Raw genomic sequence first — 13957 nt, 5'->3', positions numbered from 1 at the left:
TCCATATGCCTTTTTATAAATTTCGTGTTATTTTCGTGTAATCTATTGAAACTGAGTTTAGTTAAGTATAAGAGAACAATCTGTTGGTTATAAATCAATTTTATATTCTATGTGAAATCTGTTTTTCTTCTAAATTAGTGTTAGTCTTTAACATAAAACTGAAGTTTAGCGCTCCTGTAGCAGTGTGAAACGAAATGAGTGTAAATTGTAAAAACCGCAGTAAATTCAATATAACAAACTCATGGAAAATATCAGATTATATTTGATATTTTGACCATGTTTGAAATTTCATTGCATTGTAAAACGTTTGATTACTTATTAATATCTGGGAATTTTTTTACTCTTCACGTTTTTGAAATACCACGGACTAAAACTTCGATAGCTGGCGTAGCAGAATGTGCAAGGTTAAAGGGTTTCGACTGAATTGTTGAAACATTTTCTTGCTGAAGACTCAGGCAGTACAACAAATTGGGAATGTTTAGGATATTGCTTTGGAGCGAATATATAAAATTACAATTTCATTTAATCACATTGAAAACTATAATTATATTGCATGGTTATCATCGAAAAGTGTAAAAATGTCTTCATTGCATATAAATATATATACACATCGCTCACAAAATTTTTCAAAAAGTAACTTCTTCTCAAATAAAACTGATAAAGTTTAGAAAATAATTTGTAGCGTTGATTGGTGGAGAAAATAGTAAATAGTAAATTGCAAGGGCTCCATTATATAAAGAGTCTACCACCTACCGAAAAAAACATCATATGACAAAGCCATGTCGTATAAGTAAAAACCTAAGCAAAAAAAAACGCCGATAAACGCGTTATTTTCGTCCAGCCTGTAAAGAGAAGCCCAGCCCTGTGTGTGGGAGATTGTTTTAAGAAGTTTCACAAACAAATCAAATTTAATTTTACTCCTTGAATTTGAACTAATTTTTTGTTCGTTTTTTGATAACTTTTCTCTTCATTCAATCCAGCATTGATTTTTTGTTCTTTTCTCAGAAACCCGCTATCGATATTAGCACTGATATATTTCGGTTGCATAAAAATGGCAAGTAAACACACGGCAAGATAACTCGTCGTTGACTCCCTAGAAAAGACTAATACATAATAGACGCGATAATACGAATGTGCGTAAGCAAATCAATTTATTTTGATCGGTACACTTAAAAGTGGAAAAGTTGTCGGAAAAACTGAACGACTGAACTCAAGTAAAACTATTAAGACAATTTTGAGACACACAGGAACACAGTCTTTTTTAGTTCACTCGACAATCACGCTCGAAAGAGTCTATCTACTGATAGGCTCTTTCGCAATGTCCTATTTTTTCTAGTGAAAGTAATTTGTTTTTGAGACACTTTGTTCAATAACTTTGATTTCAGAATTTTTTTTAGATGGTTTTGTCTGCCTAACCTTGTTGATGCCGCTTACAAGATGGGTCAAGTGTATGCCATTCTGTGTTTATATTTTTCGTAAATTTCACTCCTACTCCTTATAAGAGCAGCTTCTACCAAACTAACCGAAGTTTCCTGTATTAGGTTCAGCGGAAAGTAATTTTCATTTTTCTTTTAAAATTTGATTTACAAGTATTATTACAGTAAATGTTTCATACAGTCGGATGAAAATGATGATATTTGTTTCAGTGCTCTTATTTTGAGCAGCTATTGCACAATTTGAAAAATATACTCTTTATGTATGAAGCATAATTACATAAAATACCGCAATTAAAAACTATATATAATTGCTCAAATTTGCATTCAACTGGACGTGTTGTTTCGGAGAGCACAATAGAAATAAAAATAGAAATAGAAAAATTACTTTCCTGCGTTTCAGTCATTTATTTCAAGTTCCCAAATTATTTATTTTTTAACAATGTTTCGGTGTTTTTCCACCATTTTCAGTTTGTGTGTATAAATTTTGGGGCAAGGGCAAGATTCTTGGAACTGGCTAGTTGTTTCGGTTTTTTTCCTTTGCCCGTTTAGCCTTCAGTTTTTTATATATTTTCTTCAGGTTGCATTCCTCCATCTGTTCCATAATGCTGTATTCCCAAGCATTTCCATTCATCATGTAAGTTTTGCTGACTATTTCCAATTTCAAGAAATAATTTACTTTCCTGCGTTTCAGTCATGTATTTCAAATTCACAAATCATTAATTTTTTTAAAACGTTTCGGTGTTTAAAAAAACACCGAAATACATTTTCAGAGAAATCGAGCATTGCGTTTGTCGATCTCCATGAATTGATCGTAAATCACTCTGTAAGTTATTTTTCAGATGAAATTAAGTTTGTAAATCTCATTGGTCAAAAAAATTTAACGCTTGAAATTTTAGTTTATCACAGAACCAGTCACTATATGACTTCATTTTTTGTCATGTTTGGATGAAATTAAGTTTGTAAATCTCATTGGTAAAAAAAATTAAACGCTTGAAATCTTAGTTTATCACAGAGCCAGTCACTATATGACCTCATTTTTTGCCATGTTTGGAAGTCATCGCTTACTTTTACTAAAGACGTTAAAGAACAGTAGCGATGATGTAGCTCATCTTGGACCATTACTTGATAAGGAGTTTCTTCAAAAGTTCGCAAAATGTTTGAATTGTTATATAACTGTTAGTTCTTGTTTTTGCCAAACTCAAATGGTTTTATCGGCGCTGAGTACTATTTTCAATATAACTTTCAGTTTCAGTTCAAACTCAGAAGTTCAGCTGCTTACTTTCTGAGATTAATCAATTTGCTTGCAATAACAACACTGATTCGATCATCTATTATGTGATGGATATTCTGATACTTGGAGTCTTTCTCGTACCTATATATCTTGTAAAGCTATTAAGTGTTTTTTTCCAGATTAATTGGAACAAATGATATAACTTGAAAGGAAAATACTTTTACAACCTTTATTCCTTAGTCATCTAAATGGATATATTTACGATTCAGTGCAACTTTTTCGATATTTTCTACTGCTTTCACTGTTCAGTTTTAGTTATTTCGTTTTTCTTTTCGGCGTTTGCCACTGAAGTTCTATAACTAGCCCTACCATACACAGGATTTTGGAAATGAGATGTTCCTGGTTTGTATAAAGGATTTTCCCCCGCGCTCCATTTGGTCTGATCCCGTTCATTTAAAAATCGTGCATATTCTTTCTTGTCGTGAAAAGTAGTTACAACTTTCCATATGATCATTGTAATGATGCCAATTAATAGTATTGTACCTATGACGCTGATAATATAAACTGAAAATAAAGAAAATGGGTATCAAATATTGATTTTAATGTTCAGATATTAAATATTACCGAATAGATCTGGTATGATTCGGCAAGTCATTTTTTCTTCTGCTGTTACGAAAAGCATATTGTTTTCATCATAACTGTACTCAAATACTACAGTGCATTGATCTTCTACAGGAACTCGACATACGTTCACTCCTTCTCGTTTGGTGTCGTTTAATTTTTTAACGATATTTGTAGTAAATATATCACAATGATCAGAACAAGTTGAAGAACTTGCGTATGCTCCTGATTTATATACTACACATTCTACACAGGGTCTTAGCTTTTCGCATCTATAATAAAAATTTCACATATGTACTGAGAGAGATCAGCGAGCAAAGCAAAACCCCTTCCTATAGTTTTTGGACTTGGAGTGCATGCAATAATACTATTGTTTCATAGATGTTTCATAGGTTACCGCTTTCACGCCTGTTTGTAACATCCCTTCATTTTATATAGTACCTCTTTTGATTTACCTTACTTACTTTTTATTTATTTTTTATTTTTATTTTACCTTTCAGAATCACAGTTGGTGCATTTCTCGCAATACTTGCCATTGTAACCTTCCTTTTCACGGCATATACAGGAGCCACATGAGCAGTTTCCATGTCCAGAACATAAAAACTTTCTGTCTGGAGGCATGCACTGGCTCTCATCGGATGAACAGTCACAGCTAGAACCACTCCATCCTGAAAAATGTAACAACTTTCATATAAATTCATTTGGAATGTAGATGTATCAATTATTCTGTTTTAATACCCTTGAGTGGCGGTTGTGGTGCATTGACGATAGTCGTTTTGCGTTCTAGATAATCACTTTTGCTGTTTACACGTTAAACAGCGTTAGTTTTATCAGGATATGAACGATATATTTGACTCAATAAAATACATATTTAATGAAACCTTTATTTTTGGTTTGTTGCATTATTCAACAACATTGATTTAAGCTTGAAAAATGATAGATTTCAACAATCAAACTGGACGTGGTTACTGAGGTTTAGCAATTGCAAGCAGTTTTTATTATTTTTATTTAATTGTATTGTATTATGCATTTTAGAATTCGCAATCAAACAGCTATTTGGTGCTTTAAAACTTTTAAACAGGTTTTAAAATGGTTTTTACTGACACAATAACAATCACCTAAAACCACATTAAAATAAAATTAGAAACAGGCAGGAATATTTCTCTTTTCGCAATTTTTATATAATAATTTGAACTTGTCTTCAAAATCAATGAGTTCTATATACAGGGTCTTAGAAATAAGTACCGTAAATTCAACAGTTTAATTTAAATAGACCTTGCCTTAATATGGAAGAACGTATTACTTTAAAAAATTCAAAATTATAAATATCTGCAGAAAGGTTTGATAAATATTAATAACACATTTTGGGTAGTGAGGGCTGTGCTTATTTTAAATAATTTTGTATAAGAAAAAATCGCATTCCACTGGATTTTTGAAGAATACAAAATACACCTTAATTGATTGTTCAATTTTATAAGTGGTACCACCAAACGTTTTCCGGTAAAAAATATTTTGCTGATGAAATTTTACATTATGAACCAATGGGGAAAATACTATAAACCCTTCTGAGGACAACTGAACGTCGAGCTATCAAATATTGCGACACTTAGAAAATTAATGGGAAATTCAAAATCTAATTAAATCAATTAAGCCAATTATCCATGTTAGTGGCAAAAAAAATATATACAGGATGTCCCGAAATTGTTGGTCAATTATAAGAAGGCCAATAGAAGACCTGAAAATAAGGCCCGTACTTCAGATAAAAAAAATTCCGATCGGCTTCCTTATAGAATTATGGGCCTTCAAAGTGACAAGTTCAAAAATGATTTTTTTTTCCTAATTATTACACGTTTATTAGCCGGTCTTTTTAAATTGTAAATTTATCCGCAATCTTGTTATTGTACAGGTACAATCAAAATTAACTTAACAGCTCTCAATGTACAGGGTGTTTTCTCATAAGTTTACACCTCCCTAGATCGTTTATTTCAGAAAAACAAATCAACAAATTCAACAAACTAAAGTTGCCTGAATGACACGGAAACTATAGAAAGGCAACATAACGGAATTTATTGCTACTATAAATGTCTAAACAAACGAATAAATAAAAACAAAATCATTAAAATCACTGATTGTGTATGTGGCCTCCGTTTAACGCTAGACATGCTCTATAATTTAATTGAACTTTTTCGATAACGATTTAAATATATTGGTTATGATCAATATTAATATCGTTACTTGAATCCACTATTTTAAGGCGTCTAACTGCAGTCTCCTACACAATATTCTATGAATAACCCCAGAGAAAAGAATCAAGAGACGTTAGGTCGGGACTATTTGGAGGCTATTGGATAGGACCCGCTCGTCCAATCCAGATAACATTTTTATTTAACAAGGTGCTACTGGGCGAACGTTATGGGGTGGAGGAAGCGCCTTGTCAAATTTGAAGGCCATTTTGATTTGTTGCTATTTATAATTTTTGAAACAATATAGGAAAAACGGCTAAAGCAAATATAGGCAAAATGTATATTTTTGAAATTAGGAAAAAATCATTTTGGTATGTATAAAAATATATAGGGTGTTTCATTGAAAAAAATTACTTATTTCGAGTAAAATTAAATAACTTTTGTGTTGGTCACTTTCACAATTTTTTTGAAATAAACGATCTAGTGGGGGTGTCAACTTATGAGGAAACACCCTGTACATAAGTCGTACAAGTTGTCGAAAGCTCCTTGTATTCAATTCGACAGTCAACTGAACACAAAATGTTTTGTACTATTTTGGTTTATTGAAGGCAAGAGGTGCAACATTCTTTGAAAAACTCGCACTGGACGAAGGGGCTACAAAACAAACATTTTATGTTAAAATTATTTTTGTAAGTAAATAGCGACTTTTAGTTTCGTCGACTTTAATTAATTAAACATAGTTTGATTTCCGAGTTTCTGTATTAAACGAAAATGAGAAGTCAAACAACACTACTTTTGTTACATCTTGTGAGCTCAGCAAAATTTCTCAATCAAAGCGAAATCAACAAACGAACACTAGTTGCTGTGTTTGTTCAGTTCAAACAGTAGTTTGGGAATCGAACGCAATCTTTAAAATAAACAGGGATGAAATCTGGCGGCGGGAAGGTTTGGAGATGGTCGTACGAACATCACTCCCGTTTGATCGATCAGGTCGATTGCACGATTTTCCGCAATACTCGCGACGCTGCCTCAGTACAAGAAGAAAACAGAGATGCTGTGCACACTGTAAGTACACGCATTTATAATTGTTTGTATTTCTATATTTATTTAACTCTGTATCTGTGTTGCGTTAAAGAGATGTAGGTAATCTGTATAATTATTAAGTTGAGCATTCAGTCTTGCAAGTGTATCTCAATAAATAAAACTTATTAGCTTTAGCAAGTCATTCGGAAGCGTTTTTTTATAATACGCTATTATATGTCATAAAATATTTCCTAATTCCAGCATTGCGAGAGAGAAAAAATAAGGAAAAAAATCGAATAAAGCGTCGAAACGTCGGCCATTTTCAAATAATGAAAGGAGTTTTCTAATCCAGTCCCAAACCCGCTATCTAAACGTACTTATTAAGTTTTGTTTTTCCCAATTCCTTTATACAATATTTGGGTCAACTTGCACACTTATACCGGCAATATACAGGGAAGTATCAAATTAAGTGCGCACCATTGGTAACTTTGTTATTAGCCAAGATAGAGCGTTGACTTAAATTGCAAAGAGTTGTATATTTTTAAAGCTGGTTGAGATTGTATCGATTTCAAATAAATTTTGTTTGGTGCAATATTGAACATTTTTCGTATTAAACATGCCCTGATTGGACAAGTTTGACTCATCACTCCTCAAACTTCGTCGTTCAACATTTGGTATATTCATTAACCATCGTCAAACTCGCAGCCTTCCCTCGGAATCCCCCGCATGAAGTTGTTGAACTAGTTAACATTTGTATGGAACATACTTGAATTTCTTTAAGATTCGCCAAATTGTAAATAAGGGAAGGCCGCGTTCTCTTCTGAAATATCTCACAGATTTCTCGGAAAAAGCTTCAAAATATGCCAGAACGTTAACTTCTGTTTGCTTATTTCCAATACTAGCTTTGCTTCTTCCTTTTCTTTTAATAGTGTTGTTATTTTGCCGAAAATAACGCAAAAGTTTCGAAAATAACGTTCAAAACTAGGTGCCGTTGCGCTGGGATAACGTGATAAATAAGTTACAACTCATCAACTCAGAGAGTGCCAATAACTCAAGAGCGCGACTCAACAGTGTTACCCAGACCTAGTTAGAAGTAAAAAGAACTTAATATTTTAAAAATTTCATCAATTTAGGAAAAAAATGTTACTAAAGTTTTTTGTGTAGAATTAAATTGGCTTCAATTTTGTGCACTAATATACAAGGGGGTTTTAGTTAAAAATAAGTGTTTTTTTGTTATCTTTACAATGCGATGTTCAATTGTTTATTTCTTGCGAAGATTTAAGATTTCCTACCAGATCCGATCTGGTAGCATAGTTATCAAAACGCGAGTCAGATGACGAAAAAATCGTAGTAAATTCGGTTATTTCATTGGGATCTGTTGAAGGTTCGAAACATAAGAATTGCGCATTCCTAGCAATTAATATATTCGAGGAAATTGCTCAATGAAAATAAATTCCGCATCCTCCAAGTAAGCCGCAGTAATCATTGAAGAGGAATGACGCCAGTTTTGAATCACCCAAGAGGTTTAAAATTGTATACCATTATCACATTTGCATACTCCGCATTCACATCTGCCTCGTCCTGAACATTTTTGCGGGCAGCTAAAATTGTCACACTCACAGTACTTTCCATAAATTAGTTCGGATTTGTCTGGCCGGGATTTACACTCGCATTTCCCACACTTGCATTTTCCTTGACCTAGACAACAATATGCTTAAATTGTAAAGCACTGCTTTAGAAAACATACAATCTTTATTTTACCTGAACAAGTTTCATTTTTACCATCTGGTTTTATGCATTGACTGGGATCTTCGCCTTTACTCTCGGTCCAGTCACATTGACAATTAGATCCAAATCTGCCCTCCTTGCATCGACATATTCCACACTCTAAATCTCCTTGCTGACTACAACTCGTATCGAGTGGTACTCTACTGAGTGAACAAGCACATTCACATAGCACTTCCAGCTCCACTTGAAGATGATCTTCTAGGCCCTCAGGCTTTATTTTTATTATTTTCTTGTTTAGTTTCGCTGAAAATAGAGATACACAATAAAATTTTAAAGTGTCTTAAGGTTAAACTTATTTCGCATGTTGGTTACCAAGTGGACTTCACGTACAGTTATTGTAACAAACTAACGGCTCAATGATGGCCGTGAACTTAATAGGTTCTCCGGGCTTAACACTAGAGCAACCACCATCAATAAAGCTGGTACAGTTTGAAGTTATGGTTACATTTACGTCTTTCTTTGCATCTGACGTTATCCTAACAGCATCTCGAATTTGCTGCAAGTATAGGAAAACATCACAACACGCTCCATTAAATTTGAGCAAACATTATTGTGAAAGCAATTACATTTTTAGTCTAATTGTTTATTATACATATTTTATAATAATAATAAGATTTGATCTGATTGATGATGAAAAGATATTCTCAAAGGCCTTGCTATCAATGCTAAGAAAGCAAAACGTATCCCACATCAATGTACTTCTAGAACACCACACCTAGAAATGAATTCAACTGACATAAGGACGAAGATCAGGCATGTATATCTAAATATTGATACCCCACGACGATGAATTTGATCAATATTCGCAAGTTATAGTTAACTAACACATTTTAATGCCACCAAACTCTACAAATCTTTATCGGATCCTCCAGGAACTAACAAGCACATTAAAAACGGCTAGAAAATCCCTACAAAAACATTTTTAGGATTTTGGTGCAACGAGAACTTTTTATGAAGAATAACTTCATCATCATACGAAGTTTCGCAAATCATCTGGTAACTGTGCGTGGCCTTCACTAACTTGCAATCCGAAGTCTGCAATCTTGAATGCTATTAAAAGTTGTTGAAGGTGTCGCGTCGTAAGAGGTGAGGTGTTGAAACGCATGGACACACAAAGCGACATCACCACAAAGGTGTCTAAAGACACAGAGTTACCCAAGCTTAATTTACAATGTTGTAAAATTGGCGAGTTTGAAGGAATTTCTTCTTCGCTTTTTTCCAAGTACTCATGCAAACATTTCTTTTTCATTACTGTAGATTTAAATCCTTATCCTTCCATTCCGAATATACAACGACGTTCTTATCTAAAGGCTACTTACATCATAAATATCTGAAATAAACTGCACCACATTATCCGAATTTTTATCCAGCGTACCAGTTTTGGAGTTTTCGATAATTTTCGACATTTCCTGATAGTGGTTTTTCAAATGATCTTTAGATTTTAAGTTTTCTAAGACAATTGCAAATATTATATTAATATTATTTTCACGAGCCACATAGTTGATTTGGGATATTGAGGGGTAGTCGTACTGCAATCCTAGATAGAAAATAGCATAAATGGTCACATTTTAAAGTGCTGTTATTCGTTACCTTTTGTATAAGTATTATCTTCCAAATGGCAAGTAGCATCATTTGGCTCTATTACCCCACCAAGCTTGCCGTCTCCAGCTATATGTGAGACCGCGTCAGTGGACATTACCAAAAGATGTCTTGCATTGGCTCTCCAGCTAAATACACACTGTATTATAATAACACAAATTCAGATAGACATCATTTGATATCTACATTCGTGGAAAATCGTTATTGTCTGAATCATCAGACATATCTAAAACAGTTTACAAAACCAGCTGTCTAGATCTTTCTGGGTATATCAGTGAAGAAGCTATTTCTGGCTAAGAAATTATTTCTGGAGTTGAACTCCATTTGATACAGTAAGAATAGCACTATTTCCCGAATTTGGAATAAAAGTTGAAAAGACTCCTAAAATTTACACATCCATTTTATTTGTAGACACGAGCATTTGAGCAGGAAAAGGACAATGCGGACAGCGTTGCAAAGAGTAAATATCTCTGCAACTACCTAGAACCGATTCAATAAATGTTTTCACTCAACTGGATAAAATGATGACACTAAAGAATTTTCCACTTGCCCAAAGCGGAGGGACTCGGTTGCTTCATCAGAACATAATTCTTACATCAGAACAAATTCACATCAAGTTTCATTAAAATCCTCACAATCATACTCCCAATTTTTCAAATGAGAACTTTTTTGAAGAACTTTGGCCATTGATTGCAGAGGAGCCAGACATTTTTTATAAATAAAAGCTAAGTCAGGTCGTCCTCTTTTGAGCCAAACGATGAAGCACCACCCTTTTCATCATTTGCTTACGCGGTACCCTGTATACTTTTTGACGTTGATACCAAAGCTGAGGCAAATTATCAGTTTTACCACTCGGCGTCTCGTTTTCAAGGAAGAACCAACAGTCCGGAACACCAGCAAGATTGATGTTTTGATCAAACATTGGTTCATCAAAAGTGTATTTATGTCGGTAAAACATATTTTTTAAAATTTAAGACAACGACATACAATACTTCATCAAGTTAGTTACAAATCTCAGACAATGCGGTGCATTTGTGCAAGTTGGTGTTCTCTCGATAAAATATTCTAATCTCTCGATAAAAATTGGTGGGAAGCCGCAAACCAGGAGCCAGAGACCAACATTTCAAACTGGAAACTTTAAAGAAATTGCGATATTCTTAATTTAACAGCACATTTCGACTTATTGTGAATTGTTTAGGCCTGGGATTGAAAAAAGCAACGAACATTTCGCGAATGTTTTTGTAGATTCTAAGGATAATAGGTATCTTCATAAGATGAGCGCCTGACGATGGAACGATCGTCAAATCTGCTTAAAAATTATCTGCAGAAAACTTCAGTTTATGCAAAATATCACATCACGACATATTTTGGTTCGATTCAAACAAATACTTTTAAGCGCTTGGTATGAAACGTCCTGGCCAGCACAATCCCCCGATATCGCTCCAGTGGATTTTWTTTGTGGAATATCAGRAATTATGTTTATGAGGTAACAAATTTTTGCAATATGATGGAAYTTATTCTCACTATGCTTTGAATTKAAATGCTGTTGACAAAATATTTGCAAATGATTGGATTGGTAGGCGTAGAACAACAGTATACTTTGTCTTGGGCSTCATCATGTCGTTTACAAAATACGACCTTTGAATATTGATAATTAACGGGTASGAAAAATTCAAGAATGTAAGATGATCTTACCAAAAGCGTTTCAAATCGTGTGGGAGCAGGTTRAGTCTTGTTTAAGTTACTGTCTGGAACAGAACGGTGCTAAATTATTTAAAAACTTCTTTGATTAATGAAACTTTCATGATTTGGAATATATTTTTTATCCATCATTCTTTTACTTGAGTCAAATTGGCTAATTTTGTTCAGAGCCAACAGCTTGAAACGGTAATTTCAAGACAAAACAAATTAAAAAATGACGAAATGTAATGAGTGTATTCGGAAAGAAAAACATCAAAAAATAAGTTGGGGTACGTGGGAATGAGGACTTTGCATTTTTTATTTGTATTTAATTTACATTAATAGTTTTTGAGGTGTATTGGGCAACTGATAAAATCACCGTGTATTATAAAGTAAAATTGGGACGGTTATTTTACTATCACTACGTAATTTCACTATACATAATTTTTTAACTTGTGAAAGTCTTCATTTTAGCACTAAGTAGAAAAATCTAAAAATGGAAGTTGTAATTTGTTAATATTCATTAAGCTTAAATAACTCAGTTACATAGGTCGAAGCAAAACCCCCACTTTTTAAAATTTTAAGGGCTTCTCGCTCTAACAACGACGGTTTGCTGTACTCGAAATTATCTAAGAGGTTGAAGTACTTACCCAATTTCAGTCTTACAGACCATAGCTTGCATGATGGCGTCTAAGCCTCCTTCTGGAGTGTCTAGATTTCCGGATATCAAAGTTTTTTGTACTTTTTCAGTGAACAACGTGGCATTTTGCACTAGAGAGAGCTGATTTCTAAAGTTATACGGTGGTTCACATTTCATTGTCTGACTTTGACACGGATTCTTAAGTCTAAAAAATCCGGAAACAAAATTTTTACCGGTATGTTGTTTGTTTTGCTTACTATACTTACGCTCCTGGATGTGAACTGACATAAGGCAAAGTGAGTTTATCTACAAAGCTGCCGAAACCAATTTTGAAATCATTAGTCTTTCTCATCATTTCATCAGCAAGTTTCGCTCCCAGTTTTGCTAAATTTGTTTTAGATGGTGCCATTGAGTTTGAGAGATCCATGATGTAGTAAAGATCTGTTAATTCAATGTATCTCAGTAAATGTTTCAAACTTGTGAATTATTTTTAACAGAATGCTATTGTCTCCAAGCACACTTGCTAAAGTGCATGCATAAAATACGTTGATAATTATTTKAAAACACAGGCATCGGTATGTTTTGGGCAGGCAKTTTTCAYCTGAYTTATGGCGAATTTTTAAGAATCTCTTAGYTTAAATATTCCTTAGTAGYTGCTRAATGTGATCGACTAAAATGTTGTTATATCAGCTTTTGTAATGTTTCTCAAATAAGACCAAAACTCTAGAATGATTCGAAAAATCTAAAAACATTAAAATTAGTGTGTCAGGACCCCCAAAAAATTCAAGTAAAAAATACAATTTTTGAGACAAATTTTTCAGTGAACAAAATTTTAAAAAGCTAATAGTAAACGACACTTTAAATTACTAGGCGGGTTCACGTACGAAGTACAAAATACAGAAAATGAATCCCAAAACCACATAAAGTYAAAATRYTRTTTCCAGTACAGTTTCCAGGAGGAAAACATTCGAGTGTAAGTCTGCCATGATGTCGGAGTTTCCAGAAAGTAACAACAACTTGAAGGTCTCAAGTTGCTGTTAAAAATTAGGCAACTAGATTAGTATAATTTTCTTAACGTACTAATGTTCATTAAACTATTCTTACCAACAGGATAGTTGGCACTTTGTTTGTACTGAAAGTTGATTTCGTATTTCTCATTTTTTCTTAATTTAAGTCGAACCTGTTGAGGGCTGATTTGCTGATATTCAGACAGGACTTTCTCTTTTAGAATCACAAAACTGTGTTCTGGATTCTCCGAAGCTGATGCATTACACGAACTGACATCAGACTTATTTAGACAGTGTGTATTACTGCTTGTCTAAAAGAAAGCAAAAAATGCATGTAAAAGCAATTCAAATTGATTTAAAACTAACATTCATAAAGGCAGGCAAATCAATGCATCTACTAAAAATATATAGTTAATAACTCCAAATAAATTTGGAAGTTTCCATTATACAGTATGAGGGCCATACATGAGCCTGAGTTGACCAGCTTTTAAAAGCAGTTATTTAGAATTTAGATCATATTTTATTCCTTTAAAATGAAACACATTCCTTAATCACAGAAACGAAAGTAAATTACAATTTCAAGTGTGTTTAGAGAAAGAAACAGTCCTATTATAGGTAATTGAAAATCGATTAACGTAAATAGTAGTTAAAAACGTACATAAGTGTGGTAGTTCTGGCGATCAGAATATACATGGTGTATTTTTTCAACTAATGCGACAAAATTCACTAATATATTGTTGACGAAGGAA

General features: G+C 33.4%; 2 protein-coding genes across 2 annotated transcripts in view; one reads left to right on the top strand and one right to left on the bottom strand.

Moving 5' to 3' along the window:
• LOC125503151 (RB1-inducible coiled-coil protein 1-like) overlaps positions 1 to 3874 on the top strand; it is a 32645-nt gene extending 28771 nt beyond the window's left edge. The window contains exon 23 of the mRNA XM_048663135.1: positions 3789 to 3874. The gene's annotated coding sequence lies outside the window, so the exon portion shown is untranslated. The remainder of the gene's footprint in view (positions 1 to 3788) is intronic.
• On the bottom strand, positions 2883 to 13519 carry LOC125503152 (integrin beta-PS-like; the record flags this gene model as incomplete). The annotated part of the gene is given in 11 exon segments (XM_048663141.1): positions 2883 to 3231; positions 3292 to 3560; positions 3782 to 3956; positions 8034 to 8192; positions 8256 to 8525; positions 8613 to 8778; positions 9602 to 9819; positions 9873 to 10009; positions 12212 to 12406; positions 12468 to 12642; positions 13306 to 13519. Coding segments are annotated over 11 exon segments (2244 nt in total), but the record flags the coding sequence as incomplete, so codon positions are not given.
• Between the last annotated feature and the right edge of the window lie 438 nt (positions 13520 to 13957).

This window comes from Dendroctonus ponderosae, unplaced genomic scaffold, assembly GCF_020466585.1.
Source record: "Dendroctonus ponderosae isolate FM_Combo_2020 unplaced genomic scaffold, Dpon_F_20191213v2 Dpon_F_20191213_124, whole genome shotgun sequence".
NCBI lineage: Eukaryota > Metazoa > Arthropoda > Insecta > Coleoptera > Curculionidae > Dendroctonus > Dendroctonus ponderosae.
This window is presented reverse-complemented; position numbering and strand designations above follow the sequence as displayed.